This window comes from Pseudopodoces humilis, chromosome 9, assembly GCF_049639895.1.
Source record: "Pseudopodoces humilis isolate 2021_Gansu_Grassland_sample_001 chromosome 9, ASM4963989v1, whole genome shotgun sequence".
Lineage (NCBI taxonomy): Eukaryota > Metazoa > Chordata > Aves > Passeriformes > Paridae > Pseudopodoces > Pseudopodoces humilis.
The window spans coordinates 24513194-24533784 of record NC_142208.1 but is presented as its reverse complement, the minus strand read 5'-3'; the positions used below and the strand labels follow the sequence as shown (position 1 = coordinate 24533784).

General features: G+C 46.2%; 1 protein-coding gene across 4 annotated transcripts in view; it reads left to right on the top strand.

Annotated features, from left to right (window-relative positions):
- The window catches only part of SH3PXD2A (SH3 and PX domains 2A), a 247803-nt gene that overhangs the window by 40353 nt on the left and 186859 nt on the right, over positions 1 to 20591 (top strand). For all 4 annotated transcript variants that reach the window (XM_088059689.1, XM_088059690.1, XM_088059688.1 and 1 more), the window contains exon 2: positions 1564 to 1644. In XM_088059689.1, coding sequence (XP_087915815.1) covers positions 1564 to 1644 — 81 coding nt within the window. The remainder of the gene's footprint in view (positions 1 to 1563; positions 1645 to 20591) is intronic.

Sequence of the window (20591 nt, the reverse complement as noted above, 5' to 3'; positions counted from 1 at the left end):
ATCTCCTTAACAGCCTGTGCTCAGCATCTCCTGTTATTGAATGCCGTGAAACTGGGCTGCAGGAGATGGGAGGCAGACTGCTTTGGGGACTGAATGTGGGTGTAACAAGCAGAGAGCAAAGTATGGCTGCAGGAGCTCTGTGGTTTCTGGGAGGATACCTCTCCTACTAGGAAAGAAGAAGAAAAAAATCCGTTGGTGGTTGTTGGAAAAATGTTGTTAAACCAAATATTCAACACCCCTTTAGGGATTTTCATGCAATACTTCTTATTGGTAAAAGTACAGAAAAAATTGAATCAGTAGCTAGGAAGATGGTCTGGTGTCTTTGGGGAGATGGAGAAGAGGGTGATGCTTATCCATCCCCTGTTGCTGGAGACAGAGCTTCACTTCTGCATCCATGGCAAAAGGGAGAGCTCCTGCTGCAGTGGTGTGGCTGAGGGAGGAGGAATGCTTTCCTGTTTCCTCTGCCAGATCGTTATCTCAGCCCATATGTGAAACCTGGAAATTGCTTTAAAGGCCCAGGAGCTGTCCTAGCTGTGATTTTCATTATATTGATTTTGTGTGGTCACCCTTGATAGCTCCATCCTGTGTTTGCTGAAGTCTTGTTGCAGATCTGTCATCAAGGCAGCAGGACCAGCACTGGCCTGAGAGAGAAGAACCTGGCCCATTTTTAACTTTTTAAAAGAATATTTTGGAGGTACCAGGGTCAAGAAGAAATATTTTTCTGTTTTGTGTGTGTATTTATATGTATATGTACAAGTTTGTGTGTGTGTATGTGAATCGTTTTTTATGACAGCTTCTTGCAAAACGTTGTTTCTGTAAGAGGATTATTTTGGGGATGGGCCAGGGTTGGACAAGGGAAATCCTGGGCTTATTCCAGGTTCTATTGCTGTTTCCATCAATGCAAGGAAGCAGTGTTGCTCTCACTGTCCGGATTTACATCACCTTCCAGCGAGTGCCAAAGGTGCTGAGTGGTCTGGTGTGACTCAGCAAGAGCTGTGAGCCCAGACAGGGTTTGGTGTCTGTCACACACGTATGGGTGTGAGTTAGTAACTGTGCTGCATGGCTGTCATTCCACACCACCTGTGGAGCTGCGTTTCCTTTGACTTTCCTGTTGGACCAGAGCCACTGCTTGCTTGGGAAGGGCAACAGCCACATCTCCATATACAAAGACAACCTGGAGTGTGGGGTTGGAGATCAGCACCCCATGATGAGCTGTTGCTTCAGGGGTGGCATAACTCTCCCAGCCATGCCTGTAGCTGGCCCGGGGACCCTCCAAAGAGGATAGAAGGTAGGGTGTGCTACCACAGACCAGGAAATGTGTCATTGCTCAGTTAGAGCTTTTATCCCAAGCAGAGCAAAGTTGATGGGAGCACTCAGTACTCCCCCAAGATTTCTGTTGAAGGCTGCAACAGGCTTCAATTTAGGCTAGTCCTGCTTGCAGGGCTACATCCCTCACTGTGATGGGGAACAGCCAGTGAGATCTCAAATTTACCCATGTTGACTGTTCTGCCTTTGCATGTATCTGTGGCCCAGGCTGATTTGTGTTTTCTTTTCCCTGAACAGGTCTATATCATCAATGTAACATGGTCTGACCTGACTTCCCAGATAATCTACCGGAGATACAGCAAGTTCTTCGACCTGCAGGTAAGTCTGTCCTGTCTGACATAAAATATTATTTCTACTTATGCTTCTAGTCATGTTTCCAGCTGGGTTAATCATGCCTTTAAATAAGGCTTTGTGCTTGTTTGGTCTGTTACATGTCATGATCTTGAAACTTTTCAGAGTCTGCCCTTGTAGGGTATAAGATAAGTGGGTGGTATGCTCACAGTGAGTAACTTGCACTGTAAAGACGTTTAAAGCTGACATTTTCATGAATGGTTCTTATTAAAGAGGGGATCTAATTTTAAATACTTCAGATGCACTTAAAACAGAGAGAGCACTACATTCTGGGCCCCCAGAAACTACTTAACCAAGTAACTGAAAACAACAGAGCTTTTGCACACTCCCAGAGCAGCTCAGTAATGGAGATTGCAGTGAAAACTTGCCAATCTCTCTTCCTAACCATCTACCCAGCCAGCCAGTGTCCTGGCTCCTGCTGTTTTGTAAAGCTTCTTTTCTCTATTCTGTGCCTGTATGTTTAGATTCCATCAAAAGCTTTCTTGCTGGGTAGCTGCTGACCAAAGTCTGAAACCAGGAATCAGCTGCTTCATTTCTGGTAGTGCTCCCAGGCACCTGCATGGATAGGGGGAGTTTTGGGGTTGGTGTTGTTTGCCAGTAATCCAGGTCCACTGATATTTTTGTATCATTGTAGCTTTGTAGGCAGCAAAACTAATTGCGGGGGTAGAAATAAAAGCTGTGGCTTGAGAGACTTTTGAACTTCAGGGAAAAGGTTGATTTTTGGACTGGTGGTTGTGTTTGGAGCTGGGCTGAGGTTGCAATATCAGTCCTCACAGTCAATATTGAGGTTGTTGCTGACTGTGCTGTGTCCTGAAAAGTAACACTGAGCCTTTTTGCATGATAAATTAGGAAAAAAAAAAGGGTATCTTAAAGAGGTCCAGTTTCATCTTTACTCCTCTTTATGTTTCATTTCTGGTACTTGGAAACCTGAAGTCTCTAGGCTGTTTTGTAAGCTGTGTCAGTCATTATGGCCTCCTGGCCTTTTGGGTGAAATGTGACCATTTCTACAGCCAGTCCTAGTTTCTGTTTGGCAGGAGGATAAGAGAGGGATGTTCTTAAGCTTCCTCTTTTGCCCATCTCCATTTCTAACTGGGCTGAAGTGCCAGGCCTGCCAGTCCCACTGCTGTATGTCAGCATCTTCTCTGTGCCTGCTGTACCTGCTAAAGGTGCCCAGCTCCCTGATCACAAACATTTGCTGTCAGCATGCAAATTGTGGCCAAAACTGTTTCTTTCTTTTCCTCTCTTCTTTCTCTTTTCGCCCCAGTTCTGTTTTCATGTATATGTTGTTCTGGGTCTCCTGGCCTTTCCTGGTAGGCTTGAAAAGTTCCCATCAAGTGTGGAGTTATCAATGGGTTAGTGTGTTGGACAGGAAATGATGTCTCAATCAGGGAGTGAGTCCTGAAAGGTCCCATTGATAAGTGCAAGGGGGCCTAGCCAGTGGAAAACTCCTGCTTGCATGACGCTTCTCCCCCCACGAGAAAATACGACAAGAAAGTAACAAAATTCCCTTCTTTAACCCTATTCCCTCCCAGGGATCTCTGTCAGGGCCAACACTGCTTGAGCAGTGACAGCCCACTGCAGCAGCCCCTTTAGCTCTTGCAGTGTGAGGGGCAGAGTTACAGAAACTGAGGTCTTCACTTGAGATTTCCACAGTCCTGCCATGCCTCTGTACTATGTCACTTGTCCATCTGTGCCTCAGTTTCCCAGCTGTGAGATGGGGACAAGGCCCTGTGTGCGCAGGCTGCCATAGCGTGCTTGTAGACTCCCAAAATTATCCCAAAGATAATTTTTTACTTATCCCCTCCTGTTATTCTTTCTGGATTTTTGATTATGCCGTAACATCTCTTAGATGAGGCAAAGGAAACTGCTTTGGGTCTTGAACAGAAATTTTTATTTCCAGCTCTTATGAAGTCTGCAAAGAGCATTGGAAAAGCAAATGAATGCTAAGGGGAACTCTTGCATTTTGGGAAACCTCTGGCTTGATGTGCAGAGATTCTTGGTCAAAGAGAAATGGGCTCCAGATCTTGGGATGACTTGGGCTGTCCAGATTTTTTGCTGGAAGCTTAAACTTCTAACCTAGCACTAGTTGAACGTGGGGTTTGCAATCTGATGCCATGCATGGTAAGGTGGTCTTAGCATAATCAGTCTACTTTGATAATGTCCCTGCTTATTCCCATGTGGCACTTCTAGGAGAAAACCAAGCAAATTCTCAGGGAGTAATGCTCAGCCAACTCACGGGCACCACTCATGTCCAAAACAGCTGGAGTCCACAGGTCTCTGCCAACTCCACTCGCCCTGCTGTGTCAACGACAGAGCTGCACTTCAGGGCTTCCAAAGCCTGCACGTGTCTCATTTGCTCTTGACTGGAAGTGGAGGAACAAGGGCTGACTTGTAATGACTTAATCAGGGCTGCAGTGGCTGGCATTGACAGTGACACTGGATACGACCCATGGGGAAACCCAGGGGTTGCCCAGGAGCAAGGAGGGAGGAATACAGATAATTAATTTCACTACTCCATTTTCATGTTGCTTTAAACAAGAGCCCACCCTTCCCCAAACGGCTGTCTCTGGGAAGTAGCTCAGTGGTTTTGAGAGCTGTAGCATTAGTAGAAACTGCATTTTTTAAAAATACTTCTTTGCAAATTATATTAGGCACTGCGGGTGGTAAGAGACTGCTCTGTCCCAAGGATTCAAATCCGAGGAGAGCTTGGCTGTGCTATTTCAGCAGTGCATATGCTTGAATTGGGAGTCAGGTTGTTTTTGAGTTTAGTAATAGGGCAGTATGGCTGTTCATACCATAGGATTTGTTTGCCCCAATGAGGTGTAAGAAGTACAGCAAACAGAACCCAAAGCAACAAGCCAGGTGTCAGCCCTGTGCTGCTTCAGTAGGGGCTGGATATCTGTAAACACAGATTTTAAATTAAATTAGGGCATTGCTGCATCATTTAATTGTGCAACCAAGTCACATCTGCTCCTGAGCATGGGTCAAATGATGGCAGCAGAATACATGTGGGTGCCAGTGTTTCAGTAAATAGGATTGAAAAGATTGAATTCACTCTGCATAGATGAAAGCATTACTATAAATTGCTTGTCAAATCCAATTATCTGTTGTCTTTCACCCTGGGGAGACATTTGCACCTGAGCACCATGTGGGGTCAAAGCTACCTCCTAATGTAATATTTTGAATATCGTTTTCTTGCACTTGCCTGCAGTGCAGAACAGAGAAGTGTAAGGAGAATAATGTGAACATGACCTGTCAGTAGTGCTGACCCTTGTGACAGGCTGGTGGCTCACTGGGGCACATTCCCTGGATGCTGTTTGAGGTCTTCCATCATTATGGAATTGCTGCTGGTGGTTGTAGAATCCCATCCTGAGGTGATAGTTCAGGAATGATGCTGTTGTTCCCCAAAGGAGCTGAGAAAAGGACAACTTTATTGGGACAGCAGGGATAACTCCTGGCATTTCCACTGTGCAGTAAAAGACATCTACAGATGTAAAATCCGTGTTTTTCTTGCTGGAAAGTGCTTTTGAAGGCTGTTAGCAGAATGGGGATTTGCAGCTGAGTGTGTGCATAAATAAATGCCCAAAGCATAAGGTGGAGAAGTGTGGAGGTGCAGACAGCTCTCACCCTCCCAGTGGCCATGCTGGGCTGGAAAACATCCACAAAGTGTGCAGCTGGCAAGTATGAAGGATGTGTCTTTCCCCTTTCCCCACATCACCCTTGCAGTTGCCCAGTGTCACCTTGGGCTTTTTACAGCTATTTTGACCCCAGTTGGGTGCTGGCCCCACTGCTAAGAAAGTCCCTCCCCAGCAAAGTGGGCAGGGAAAATGGGACCAAGGATCCGTGCCTGGCCTCAGCTTCAGTCACCAGTGGTCATCTGCTGCATTTCATCCAATGACTCCAAGTGTTCTCTGATTCCATGCGGGTGCTACTCAGTGCCTGAACAGAGCATGAACAGGACAGCATCTGAGCAGAGGGAGCAGACCCTCTGTTCCATGGGTCTGTGTGCAGAGCTGGGGGAGGATCCTTTCCACAGCAGGTGTAATGCAGCTTTCTGCAAGGTGAAACACAGCAGCTGGATTTAGCAGCATGCCACGATCCCACGCTGTGTTTGGCTGTGCAGGAGCCGAACAGCATCCCCAGAGCCGCGGCAGGAATGTTAGGTAGGCAGGTCTCAGTCTCCCCACACAATGACACAGACAGGCGGTTTGGCTGCAAGGAGATGTCTGAAATGTCACAATATTGGAAAGGCAAATAAACAAGGCTGTGCTCAAGCACTGGCTCTGTGTATCAGCAAAATATTATCTGCCCTATGTGGTTTGCTGATCTAAGCAGGTTTTCTTCAAAGTGGCCCGGAAAGAGGAACTCACTAGCAGCCAGTTAGGACATCAAAAACGTAAAGACTATCAAGAATTGTATTAGGAAGAGGAAAGACATGTAAGTTGTTTTCATCCTGATGATAAAACATCAAGAGCTTCATTTGTTATTGCTAGGGTCATCCCGATTGTTTATAGTGCTATAATGGAGTAACAGAGCATTGAAAATGACATTAAACAAAAATGGTAGTACAAAAACTAGTAATTGTGCAGAGCAAAGAGGGAATTCTGTGATTCTGATGGAATTGTGTATATTCACTCCACTAGTTAGTCTGGGTTAATTGCCCAAGTGGAGACCTACAGCCCTAATTTTGGTGGTCCAGTGCAGTGTAACTCAGTGATGATTGTTTTTTAGGGCCTTTGCTATTTAATTTTGTTTGTGCTGTCAGCTCTGCAGGAGTGGTGAATGGACAAGTTCAAGCATGCACTAAGTTTAGCAGTGGTGAACAGCGTAGTTAAGAATGCAATGGGGCAAATGTTCTCCTGTGTTTTCAAGTGCTGACTCCTAACCCTCAACCCACCAGGCCTCTTTAGCAGCATGAGCAGTCACCCACTGGTGTTCCCAGCCATGCAGAGCAGCAGTGTCACTCTGCAATGGGTGACTCTCTCTTCTGTAGGTGCCACCCTGTGCAGAGCTCCTGGCTGGCACTGTGGGAAGGGAGGGAAGGAAGGAGGGCTGCTGCTGCTGTGGCTCCGCGCGAGATGCAGCTTGCCCCTCTCGCAGTGTGGGAGGTTTGTGCTGAAAGGATTCCCAACCTCTGACGGGCTCAGTGGGTGTTTCTGTTGGGCTGCATGTGTGCATCTGAGGGTGCTAAAGGAAACAGGCAGGAAAGCTGGAGGAGAAGGTGGGGTCAAATGGGGCGGGGGTGGAACAGCATGGCAGACGCTGCTGCATCAGACCATGGTGCAAGTGCACAGTGAAATTGGTGTTTTTCAGGCTGGGCTCTGCATGTGCCTCCCTCTGCTTGGGCAGTGCTGGCCTTGGCCAGCATGGTCTGGTTTGCCAGGATCAAGATTCCCTTGTTCCTGTTCCCTTGGTGTGGGATGCTGGGCCTCAGCATCCCGGCCCTGCTGTAGATGTTGAGAGCTGCTGTGAAATCCTTCTCCAGACCAGAGGCCTGACTCCATATCTGACCCATCAGGTTCATACCCATTGCTTGGCTTCGGGGACATCCCTGATAATCTTGGAAATGTGGGGATGGAGTTACTGCAACAGCTGTAGGGTTTCATTTATAAGCAGCTTCCTTAAGAGCATTATTGAAACTGAAACAAGACTGGGAAAATTCAGAGGAAATCTGAACATGGGGCTGTCAACACGTCCGTTCCCAAAGGTCAGGGCTGGCTCCTTGGGGAGAAATGGCACATCCTTTCTTCTGAGTAAACACAGGCCAGTTGTTTGCTGCTGTTATCCCAGACAGTGCAGGGAGAGACTTGCAGTGCAAGGTTTGCAGGGGATGCAGAAAACCAGATTTCCAGGAGGAGCCCTGCACTGTCTGTGAGGGTTGACTGTGCCTCCTGTGTTTTGGCAGCTGTGCTGGAGCTCTTGGTGCAGGCACGCTTGCAAGACTTGGCCTTCAGTAGGAGAGACCCCTCAATGCCTGCTCTCAGAAAAATGGCCCAGCAGCAAGCTTGTAACAGGCCTTCCCAGGGGAATTGAGATTGCCCCTGGAAAAAAATTAATAGCTGACATAATTATTGAGCTGAGAGTGGTTGTCTCCACTGATTTAAAAGCTATCAAAATACCATTTGTCCTTCTAGCCTTTGGATACCAGCTGGCTTGGGGCAGTATCTTTGTGTTCAATGAATAAATGGAATTGTTTATATTTCTAATTTGCATCATTACTTAAATGTTTGCTTGGCAAAACAATCTGTTCAGCTTCCAGTACTTGTTTTTAAAGAGACTTTACACGTCAGATGAAGATGAGGGCCATGATGAGGAAATGGCAAAGTGCCTGCCAACCTACAATAGAGGTGCATTGAATGACCATGGCAAAGAACCCACAGCTGAGAAGGTGACCCAGCCTATGGGAACCCCCCTTTTTACTTCTTCACGTGGCTTCTGTTGGACTATAAAGCTGACATTTGAGTATTGCTCCTAATCTGCAGCATGGGAATCTCTTGCAGGGTGGCTTGGGGAAATATTTTCTGCTTAGCACCAATCCACCTCTCTGCCCAGGACATGGGTGACCTTAGAAAGTAAGGTGGTAGCTTAGCCAGCTCTTCAGGGTGTGACAGTAGCAAAGCAAGAACAGAGGTGACACCCCTGTCACTCTGTCTTGGTGGTCTGGGCTCTATATGTAGTTAGGCAAATGAGTTTTCTTTTTTTTAAAGAAATATTAGGAACATCACAAAGAGGTTGTTGACTTCTTAGCTGTGTCTTTTGAATTGCATGTGGGCTGCCTCTAGCAGGCACAGAAAACAGTGAAATTGGTCAAAGGTGTTATTTTCTGGAATTATTCCCTTGCTTTCTAGAGTTTTGGTTTGTGTAAGTTGTTCTTACCATCAATACCTACATCCCCCACTTATTGCTGGCTTGGAAGCTGTGAGGATATTAGAGGACCTATGTTGTGGGAAGGGCTCTCCTGGATACAGCCACAGAGAGGAAAAGCAACAAGTTCTTCCTAATGAACTGAATTGACTTATATCAGCTGTGGAGGACTCACACCTATTTTCATAGCCGTTGGTTGCTTTGCATGTTAAAAATCCAGTGTATCAGAAGCATGAGTCCCTGCAAGGTTGTGGTGCTAATGGAAATCTAAAAACTTGCCTGAAATTCCCAAAAATTCCGAACCATGGTGGAAAGCTTTGGTATGGGGCCCAGACGTGCTGGGTTTGTGCATGGACAGTATCCCATACAAGGGATTATGCAGAATCATGGTAAAAACTGGGCTGAAAGCCTTTCTTCATCAGAGTGTGTAAAGACTCAGTGTATACCTCCTGTGTTATCCCTCCTCCATCTCCATTATTTTGGTGTTGGAAACTCTTCTCATAGATCTCCACAGCAGGACTTAAAGCTCAGCCTTGGGAGCAGCCCACTTGTTTGTTACCGTTGTTCCAGGTTTTGTTTGCTGGAACAATAAAACACAGGAGAATGGTTTGGCTGTGAGACCAGCCCCAGCCAAAGCTACAGCTCTGGGGCTGCTGGCCTCACACAGGCAGAAAATTCTCCAAGTGCCACTTCATTAGCATATTTCCTCCTACCAGAGAGCAAGATCAGCTTTTTAATTTTTTTTTTGGGGAACATCTGTGTGAAAATTAAATTCCTTGGCGGGATTTTTCCATGGCTGTTTTTTTCCCCAATGCACCCAAGCCCTGAAAGTTGGGGCGTGACAATTCCACCCCTTCCCCTACATTGTCACTCTGCCCTAATCGTACTCAGCTTTCAATTATTTATACTGCCAGAAAATTGCACGGAGTTCACACCCCCAGCCCTGAAACACAATTCCGCTTTTGTGCAGGGAATACAATCCTTCACTTTCATTAAGTGTGTGGAGACCAAGATGAGAAGTGCCTGTTGTGTTCGCATCCCTTGGCTCGCGATGAGAGGAGCTGGTTGTTTTCGCAAACGTCTTAAATAGCCCTGCAAGGGTTACGGGGAGTTTATTTACATTATTGCATTTAAGTGCAAATAGAAAATTGCCCAGCCATAATGGAAAGTTTATCCAGGGCTCTGTCAGGGCTCTTTTCCATGTCACCTCACTCGTCCCAGCTTTCTGCTCTGACAGGCTCAGATGTGGGAAGGCCCTGTCTGGAAGGAGCAGTAGCTCTTGGTGCTGTCACACCATGGTTTGCTTACAGGACACAGCAAAGCATCAACTGGCATCTCTTCCACTGTGGACTGTGTACAGTGCCTACCATAGGGAAGACTCCTGATCAGGCCCACCCCAGCCTGATTTATGAGCACTGGGTGCTATTTGCTTCTTCCCCATAGCATCTGAATGACCGATCTTTTCATCTTCAATGTATGGAGCCTGAAGTTGGGAATTTGTTTGCCCCCTGTTCCGTTCCCGCTTGCCTCGAGTCACAGCATGGTTCTCCTTTTCTGCAACCAGAGCAGTGTCATGTCTTGTGCAAATGCAAGTATTCCCACTACAGAACTGCCTTTTGCAATTTCCACTTCCCTCCCTTCAGGGGAAGCATTGAAGTGGAGCGGTCAGGGCAGTAAAACCCACAGAGCTGAGCAGACACATGGTGAATCACGCAAAAAGCAGGAAAAGTGATGCTCTGGGGGAAGCACAGCTTTGTGTTCTCCATCCTCAGTGCCCTGTTTGAACAGGATTCAGCCAAGCTGAAGGCTTTGCTCTCCACCTTGTGTTTTTCCATTTAAAAGGAGAGTTCTGGTCTCAGATCTGTGCAGGAAAGGAAGGGCTTGAATTCTTACAGCATATCAGACCTTTGGCACTGGCCTGGCTGGCAGCCTGCGGAGTCCACACCTGCCATTGAGCCTTGACCCACACAAGTGGCCGTAACTAAAGTTTTTTTAAGCTATCCCACCTGGGACCCTCTGAGGATGAAAAGGCATCAGAGCAGGGAGTTGCAGTCCAGTGAGGAGATTTGCCCTTCAACGAATTGGTGACATGTTCTTGATGGTAGGAGCTGTGAACAAGCTCACAAAGGACTAAGCGGAGATTCAGAAAAGCATCACAGTGTGTTTAAGATAGTTTCTGTAATTCTGCAGTACACTGAGAGCAGAGCTCTCTATTAAAGCCATTCTAGAGGCATCAGTGTTGATGCAGGGGTGCCTCTGATTCACCAGGTCAGTCAAGGGTAGATCCTAGTCTATTTAGTGGTGCTTTTATAAACAGAGGTAACATCAGAGCCATGTGTCTGGGTCTTGATGCATTTGTTTTTTAAAGGGTGTGTCAAGAAAACCAGTGAGGCTTGCTGGGCTGCTCCCTTCAGATAGGTGTTTTGAGAGAGGTGAAGGGCAAACCATGAAAACACTGTGAAAGAGAGGGGGAAATTCCAAATGGGAAGAAATTAGAAAGCAAACTAGGAAAGGACTGAGTAAAATGATAATAGGGAAAAAATTATTTCAAAGGGCTAGGTTAAGTTTAATTATCAAAGTTTTATCTTAAAAGGGAATGCACCTTATCCACCTGGACAAAATAGTTATTTCACAGACTTTTCCTTTTATCTGGCTAATCTTTTGATAGCCCAGTGAGTTGGCATATTGTGGCCTTTCTGTCATTTGGGAATGTTTGACATCCAAGTCCAGGCTTCTCCTGCTCACAACAGTGATGTGCTGCTGCTAGAACAAAGCTGGCATGTGTCTTCCTGGTGAAGAAAGTATGTTGTGGGATGACACATGACAAACACCTGCATCCTTGTAACAAGTCCAGGTTGTCTGGTAGTTTTTTGGTGTGCTGGTAACTGTTTGTGCAGCTTTGCAAACACCTCTGTTGCCTTGTGCAATACTCACTGTGTTACCGTGCTGAGGGTTAGAGGATGCTGGTTGCTTCCACATAAGGGTAGGATTTAGCATTTGGTGCTTTAGAAGGTGGTAGAGATTTATTTGCCATTGAATTCTGGGAATAAGGTAGATGGAGCAAGTGATGTGCTGCATGAAGGTGGCCCCTGGCTAGCCTTATGTAAAGGGAAAAGTTTGCAAAAGGTGCTTCCAAGGTAGACAGGAGTCCTAAAGCTTCACATTGGTTCTGGGTGTGGGAGATTATCCAGTTGAGCAGGGGTGTGCTGTGAGCTGCAGGAGCACCAGGACTGTCAGTTCTTCCTGCCTGTTGTTAGGAAACTTCATGCTGAATTCTGTTCCACACTTAGGTCAAAATATATTTAATTACCTTAATGTGGAAATGTTTTTTGTGTAATTATGAGCTTGGAGTCTGTTGTGTGGAAGAAGGAGGGGGGAACTGCTGGTGCGGCAGGAAGGTTATCTGGAAATACCCACCCATAAAATGGGGGCTATAATCAGCCCTCCTGGAGAAAGTTTGTTCATTAATGTTTTTAAAGCGCTTTGAAGTCTTTGGCTTGGACTGTTTTTAACAGAGCCAAATGTTAGCTGTATTACAGTAGCTAAGCCAGACCATAATGACCATGTTCCCACTCCTCCCCCTGAGCCCCCAGTCATTTCTGACAGGGTTTGGTGAAGAAGTGAAACATCAGCAGAGTGACCAAACAGAAGTGAAGTGCTCAGCAGAAATATAAATAGTGCTTTTCGTTCTTGGGATTATGTCCTGGTCCCATGGAGTCTTGTGGTCGGAAAGGGAATTTGTAGAAGGGATGAGGAATTTATTTCTAAGCTTGTACCATGTTATCCCAGTTGGTAACTGCTTTGGGGTCCCCTGGGTGATTGCAGTTATCCCATCTTGTCTCCGTGCCAGGTCACCTGGGTGAGACTGGCCTGCTGGGATGGGAGGGAGTGTGGCTGTTGGTGGAATGCACAGTGAGCAGGGCAAAGACTTCACTGGGGCAAAGCAAGGAGGCCCCAGAGCAGGATGCAGGAAGAGCTGGTTTGATGGGCTGCTCAGCTCTGGCTGCCCCTAAATGCACCTTGCTCCACACCCGTCCATTTCTTAACAGCACTGTGTCTGCCCTGTCAGTAACAGAATAGCATCTGCCTTTCCTTTTGCTTGATTTCTGATCTCAGGAGGTGAAATTTGGTGATGGCATTGGTGGCAGCAAGGATCATTCTTTTCCATGTGAAGGAGCTGGGGGGATTCAGACCGTGCTGTATCCCCAGAGTCCCTTGTGGATGAGATTGCAGCACAGAGGCAGCAGGTAAATGGATGTGCCAAGAGCCACGGGGTAAGGACACATCCCAGAGTGAGTTACTCTTACAAAATTGTTCTGTGAGCTTGCAGGCATTTGCTCTGGGTGGCAGCTAGGAACGTCTCATTAGCATGACCTGGTTTGTCATATGTTTAGACACAACCCATAGCTTTCCTGGCCAGCTCTGACACTCTGGCTTGTGATGTATCCATTCCCTAGCCTCACCCAGGGCTAGGTTGGGATGGCTTCCTGCCTCAGGGACTGCATTGCTAATCTTTGCTTGGAGATTTGAGGTGCCCAGACATGCCTTGGTATGGGGGAGGCTGCTCTGTGTTGTGATGGTTCTCAGCTGGGTGAGAAAGGAGATGTCTCCCGCCCAGAGGCAGAGCACACACTGTTTTGTGAACCCTGTAGCAGTGATGCTGGGAAGATGGCTTGGCAAAACAAAGACCTGATGTTTCTAGTTATCTGTCATCCTTCGAAAGCACCCTCTGATTATGGAGCTCACAGCCAAAGACTGACCCAGCCCTCGCCTCTAATCTCATCTTTCCTCCAAGAGTCCAGTCCCTGGAAAGATGCAGCTCTCCAAGAAGACATTCCAGGGGGGTTTAATCACTGCACTTGCTCCAGCCCTGCTGTGCTTGTGGTCTAAGCACCTGCTGTTTCGTTTAATTAGCAACAAATGGGAGGCGTGGGTTGGGGAAGAGAGAGCAGCACCCTGGTGAAGTATTTGCTGCGATGTAATGTATTTTATTTTGGGTCCGGAATGGAGGAACATTTTCCAGAGGGCTCCATAAACCACCTCTGTTCACAGGGTGATTATTTGAGGAGGGAGGTGAGTGTGGATTTAAATTGGTGCCACTAATTTCTACAAACTACCACATTATTTTTAATTCAAGCTCCAGACTCCCTCCACCCATGGCTTGATGTTGGGATCTGTGAATTTTCCACGTCATAACAAAGTCCCTCTATAAAAGAGAGCTCTTTAAATATATTTTAAAAATTTGATTTCAAATACATCATGCTCTCAAATAAGTCAATATTCAGAACGGGAAACAAACTCTTTCCTTCTCTCATAGTGGCCTGCTCATTTATTTGTATTTCAGTAGTAAAAAATTTCAGTATACCAGCTCTGAGCAGAGCAGAGCTCTGGTGTTAGAGGCCAGAAAAGGCACAAGAAGTTGAAAGATACAACGCCTTTGTTCCCTGTGATTAGTTCAGCTTGGGAGCTCCCTGTTGAAATCAGTATGTTACATTGCCAGCAGTGTTTTACCAATGTGAGGAAGGGAGATGGGGACAACCGGGAAGGAAGACTTCAAGATTGAACCGCTTATGCTGGCCAGTGGCTGTGTCCTGCCTTTGGGAGATCAGGAGGTAGAGCTCTGCAGGGAAGATTATAGTCACAGCTTCCACGTGCTCCAGCCCACCAGCAATGGGGCTCTTTTTTTCTCCGTGGGGCTGGCAAATTTAACAATGATCTCTCATACTTCTCTGGTGCAAACTGTAATTCTTAGTCTAAAGACACAAAATATATATTGGCCTTTTGTCTGATTTTCTTCAGACAGTGAAAGCACCATAAGAGCTGTGAGACAGGATACTGTAGTTTTTCCCTGCCCTGATTAAAGCTGGGTTTTCTAGATTTGTCCATTGCATTCCATGTTCTGAAAGAGTTCATCTCCCACGGATTTGAGAGGATATGTTAACATGTGGCTGTCAGGTATCTAGATGGAACGGTGACTGCAGTCATGTCAAGAACACAGACTGATCATTTTGTTCTCAGGGAGTTTTAAATTCAGTCCTGGGTTTGGGTTCTGCTCCAAGTACAATAAAAGTTCACAGAAAATTCTCATCTTCTGAGATTGTCATAATCTTGAAATTGAGAAATCCTTGCTGTATGTCCATGCTACAGGCCTTCATTATTAGAATATTCCAGTTGGAAGGGACATAAAATGGCCATGTAGTCCAGCTGCCTGGGCACTTCTGGGCTGACCGAAAATTAAAGCAAGTTAAGGGCATTGTTTAAGTGCCTCTTAGTTCCTGATAGGCTTAGGGCATCAACCACTCCTCTAGGTAGCCAGTTCCAGTGTTTGACCACCCTCTCAGTAAAGAATAAACCAGTTTGTAGGTACTTGTTAACTACATAATCATTGTATGCTCACTGCTATCAGTGGGGCACCAGAATGGCTCCTGGAGACATCCAGCTGAGGAGGCAAGTGTAATAGAGGTTTTCCTGGGAAGGGGATTCAGTTGTGCCAGAAAATTCAGTGGCATCATGAAAAAAACCTCACCTTTACATGAGTGCCGAAGCATGGAAAAGTGGCCTTTGCATCCTAGGAATCATTGATTGCTTTTTGGAGTAGTTACACTGATATTTTTTTTTTCATCTGCTTGCAGGCACACAGGGCATCTGCACACATCCCAGAACTGTCAGACTCCTGCAAGTCAGCATTATACTCAGAATCAACCCTACACTCTCCAGCAGTATCTCTGCCTCATCTCAGTTTTTCCTTCTTTCTCTATGTTCCTATCTGATGATAGGAATAGGTTCTTTCTGCATGGATCAAATAGGGAAGCAATACCTTGAGGGACTCATTCAGAGTCAGGATATGAAATCTGGAGTTCTTTTTCTACCTCTGACATTTGAGAGATGCTTTTGAGTAGATGAGATACTATTACAGTGTCAGCCCATCTGTCAGCAGAATTGGTGTTTGAATCCTATTCCTTTGCTCAGTTTTAACAGAAAGGCAAGTGAAGCTGTCTGGCAGTTTACCTTGTTGCATGTCTCAGTATGGTTAGGAAGGGAAATCTGTTTTTGTTTTCAAGTCTCTATTGTACTTGCAGTGTTTAATGCTGTTCAGTCCCACATTCAGGCAAGGGGATCACCTGCCCAAACTTCTCTTACAGTTTCTCTTGTAATGGAGAACAGCCCCTTTGCCTCCCCTTTCCCCTGCTGGCGCTTGCTTTCGAAACATGAGCATCTTCCTCTGGCTTCAAATCCTTCTCCAGGTTGATACTGATCTGCAGGGTTCAAAGCAGGAGTGGGATTTCAAAGCTTCCTTGACCAGATTGAATCTGCAGTGTGACACTAAGGCTGTGTTGAAAGCCTGAGTTTTTAGGCACATTTAATCACATCTCTGCACATGTTAGGGTAGAAAAAAATTATTCTGAGTTTTATTTCTGTTGTTCCTCAGCCACTTTCAAGTTTTCCTTCGTTCTTGGCCAGCACAATGTTCTTCGGCACCTGACCTCATGCAGAGATGTGCACCAGTCCCAGATGAAGGGCTAGAAACAATTGTCTGCACCTGGCTCAGCAAAATAGTTATTTGTGTGTGTGTGTCTGGTAGTAAAATTTATTTTGTCAGTTACTTGAGCCGAAGGATGTCTTAATTAATCAAGATAACTTTGTATCTGGGTTGCTGGCAAAGAGCGTTCTCTGTGCTGGCCATGGCAGTGTAGTTGCTGCCCTCCCATGCCTTTTCTGCCCATATTTGATGACAAAGGGAGGTTGGCAGTAGCTGTGCTTTGATGAGGCTGGTGTCTTGCTTTCTGACGGAAAATGGGCCATTCTGTTCTCTGATATTTTTCTTACTCTCAGCAGGATGGAGTGGAACTCAATTTTTGAAGTTGCTTGTGCCCAGTAGAAAGCAGTTGATGTGTCATTCCTCTTCCTACCTCCTCCTCACTTCACTTCTTTCTTGGTACCATTTTCTTTTATTTATTTAATTGAATTTCTAGTGCTGGGTTCTGCAGATGGCAGTTCTCTAGTCCTGATTCCTTACAGCCATAATGGTGAGGAGCTAAAGATATATAACCCTATGGAGGACATGTGGGCTTTCAAAACTAGCAGCCAGGTCTCATCAGGCAGTGCCATCAGACAGCTTGACTGCTGCTCATAAGGGAATTACAGGGCTTGGATATGGCTTGAATCTCTCTGATGCAAGTTGGTGTCTTCCTGGATACTTTCTGTGACAAAATATCATCATGTAATTTCAGAAGTCTGTGAAATGTTAATTTCCAGGGGCTAGGGCAGAAGAGAGTTGTGTGGTACCTGCAGCTTGTTGGCTAGGCTTGGACTTTCCAACACATTTTTGAGGATGTTTCCACAATCTGGACATCTTTCTGATGTTCCTTTATTGTGGCTTTGCGTGATGGAGAATAGGATAGAATAGACAAGTGCAAATCCACAGGGAGGATGAGAAATAGCCCTGGACGCTTGCATGGTGCCCAGCAGGGAACAAATGACTGTCATGCTTGTTTGTCCTGCCTGTCTGCCCCATCCAGCTTCTAAAGCTGGTTACAAGATGTGGAAAAGCATAGAAATCTGCATCATCACTGCTGGATGTCCTGGATGGACATCAGCCTGCCCATCAAAGTAGTTTGTAGGTCACCTTCTTCCCCTCAGAAGTATTTGGGAAGAAGCTGCTGGATGTGATGAGTTGTGGCTACAATTTCCTGTGGCTTCCTTTCCCCAGCACCCTTTTCTTGAATCACCCAAGCATCCCTTGCATCAGTGTACCCATTGAGTACCCTTCAGCTGACCACCATGGTTTGCATGTGTGGCCAGACAGGCTGGAGGAACACTTGTGTTTTTGTTTTGTGACCGAGTACATGCCTAGTTAAGTACAAACTGTTCCTGGTGCTGCACTACTCCTTGTATTACTGGAGAAGTATCTGCCAGAGGAAAGCAGGCATAAATGCTCACTGGACATGCACAGCCTACATGGCCCTGTGGCCAGTCTTGGCTTAAAACTCTGCTGCTGCCCCAGGGATGGGCACAACAACTCTGGCTTTCAAGGCAACACTGTGCTGCTGTGGTGGGTAAAATTGTTCTGGGTACCTCTTGCACCTGGTACTGCTGACCATGGCCTCACCATCAGGTCTTGCAAATGCCACCAGGCAGGGATATAGGCAGGAAACCTCCTGTGGAAGGACAGAGCTGGAAGGAGTCCCTCTCCTCCTGGATGCAAGCATCTGCCTCCATGTGCTCTTTCTCCCTCACAACTTGTAGCAGTTTTCTCATCTGCAAGTTTGGAAAAGTCACAGTCCCGACAGTATTTCTTGACAGCGTGCCTGTGCCACTTAAAAGCTACTGAGATAAAAAAAGACCAAAATAACCCCTACCATTGTCAAAGACCTCCATCAACGCTTTTAATACTCTGCCAAATATTACATGTGATTAGTTGGTATGATACACAGAATAGCATCTGGTCCACAAGGAATGCATCCAGAGATGGATGATTATTATCTGAATGAAAATCCCTGAGTTGGGCTCAAGCATGCAGAGTGTAACACAGAGGCCCTGTAAACACTTGGAGTGCCCACCCACCTCTGAGCAGCACACACAGCCATCGTGGCCACTGTCCAAGCCCGTCTACTTTCCCAGGGTTTGCTTTCATTCTCAATTAAATTACTGAAAGTCCTCAAGCAGACTTGTACTTAGAAAAGTAAGATTTCAGTCCTAGCTTCCCTTTGGGAATTCTCCTTCTGGGCATGGACTTTATGAACTCAGATCTTACCCAAATCTCCTTTTTGCTTTTAAAGCAAGGAAGTTGTCAATGCTGCATGTTGGGGCAGAGATCAGGAGGAGCTGGTGTGTGTCTGACTGTGCAGCTCAGATGCCTGTGCTAGAGATGGAAGGGCTCTTTAAAACAGATTTTTGATACCCATGAACTTTGTCCTTCCTATCCAGAAATAAATCTACAGAGAGAGACCAATCTCTGACATGCCATTACAGTAGGCACCAGTAAAGACAGATTGTTGCAAACCTAGGTTTGTTCTCACATTGTGTTTTAGTGTGTAAATCCTTTCCTCCCTGCACTGCAAGCGCAACTGGACAGCCAATGCTTTTGGAATCGGCCATTCCCAGGCACTGACCACCTCAGCTGTCTCTGTGTGCCATGTGACCATCCTGGGGAGATGCCAGCATGGCACCCGAGGCTGAGCAGCGCCTGAGCTGAAGGGCCTGTGCTGGGGCTGGGGTGTAAAGCTGGCAGCTGCCTTCGAGCTCTTGGAAACCTCCTTTCCTGCTGGCTGCTTATTACCTCCCTGGAGGCTCCCAGCAAGGCGTCTGTTACATCTGTGCAGCTCTCTCTGCCTGCTCAGGTGGTGGGATTTGTTGTCTGTACTCCTTTCTAAATCCCCCCAAAGATAAGATACACGTGTGTTTGGAGCCAGATACACAGGCAAAACATCTTGGGGTTTGGAGGTACGGAGAGAGGAAGAAAAGAAGACAAAGGAGTCTTCTCCCAGCATGCAGCTAAAACCTGTGGTTATGTTGTGCTTGGCGCAGTTTCTTCATTGTATTGTGCTGGGCAGTCGCTCTCCTCTGGCAGATGCTCTCCCCTGAGCTATGAGAAGTGTCCTACCGAGATGAGTAGATACCATTTCAGATGGAGTTTGTGAAGTAAAATGTGCCATTGTGTTCTGAGCTATTGTTTCTGTTTTCAATATTGAAGTTATTCATGGTTTCCAGGGGCCAATATATCAAGCAAAGCTAACAGGCTGTAGAGAAGATGTAGATTATGAAAACAGAGGGATTAAGTTTCATACATTTGGAGCTAAAGTCTCATCTCTCTCTTAGCAGTGGGAGCAGGGAAGTACTCTTGCAGACTCATAAAACTCTACCAATTTAAATGAGGGTGTGTTTTTAATAGGGTTTAATTAAAACTATGGTCAGCACTGTGTAAGCAACTTAGAAGATTCTGAGGATGGATTCTGTGGGTGCAAGTTCAATGACCATTTAATGTATAAATTTGGTTTCAGAGAGTTTCTATGCCAGGCTTTGCACTAGTTCAAACAAAATCAGTTTGCAAAGATGGGGTCTGGCTGTCTGAAACACCATGAAAATCCACTGTTGCCTCTTTATGCAAGTGGAGTAAGGAAGGGTAGAGGAGGGCCCTGCCTGACGGATGTGATTCTCCAGCTCTTGACATCCCCTTAGGGGACTGCCTGAATGCAGGAGGAGTCACTCTGGCAAACAAGGGGACCTGTTAATGAAGGGCCAGCCCCTGTTCCCACAAGATGCCACTCTAAATCTGTCCCGTTACAGAGCAGAGCAGGAGTTTGGTTCCCTGGATGGTCTGACAGCATTGAACAAAACAGTGGTAAAACCAAAACAGCCTGTAAATAATGCTGACAATATTTGGTGTGTGTTTTTGCTAACAGTAAGGATGCAATTAATACCAGTGCTCTGCTAATGGCCCTTCTGCTGCTTTTGGGATGCCTCCTCAAGCACCCTGCTTGCAGCTGCAGTGCAGTGTTTTATGCTGTGGCCAGGACTTTTTTTTAAGGACCAGAGGGGTTTTTCAAAGCCATGCAGCCTCCTACCAATCTGTCCAGCCTTTGTGCTGGACTAAGCTGAGTTGAGCTGCTCCTAGTTGCATGAATATAGGGCAGGCATTTTCAGTTTTTTCACTGTGAGGCCTTTAGAGTGTCTTGGTAAAATTAGTAAACTGATAAACCCGAGTCTTAGTGGGGCTACACTGTATTTCAGTCATTGGCTTGAAAGGGTTAAAATTTAAAGGCTGGAGAGTAAATACTTTTTAAAATGCCCAAGTGATGTAGGAAGCAGTGATTAATGGAAGTGACTTTGGTGCTTTGCTCCCTTTGAGTGAAGCTCTTAGACTTGCCATTGTGTTTAAAACTGGAACCTCTGCCCTGACAGTGCTGTCAGATGCAGTTTTGCTGTCTGAAGGCCAGAGCTGAGTGTCCAAGGGCACTATTACTGCAGTGTCTCTCGCTGGGACATGCTGGTCTCTTGTGGCTTATGTGCAGTCTGAAAGAACACTTAAAGCCTGTGGGTTGTAAGGATAA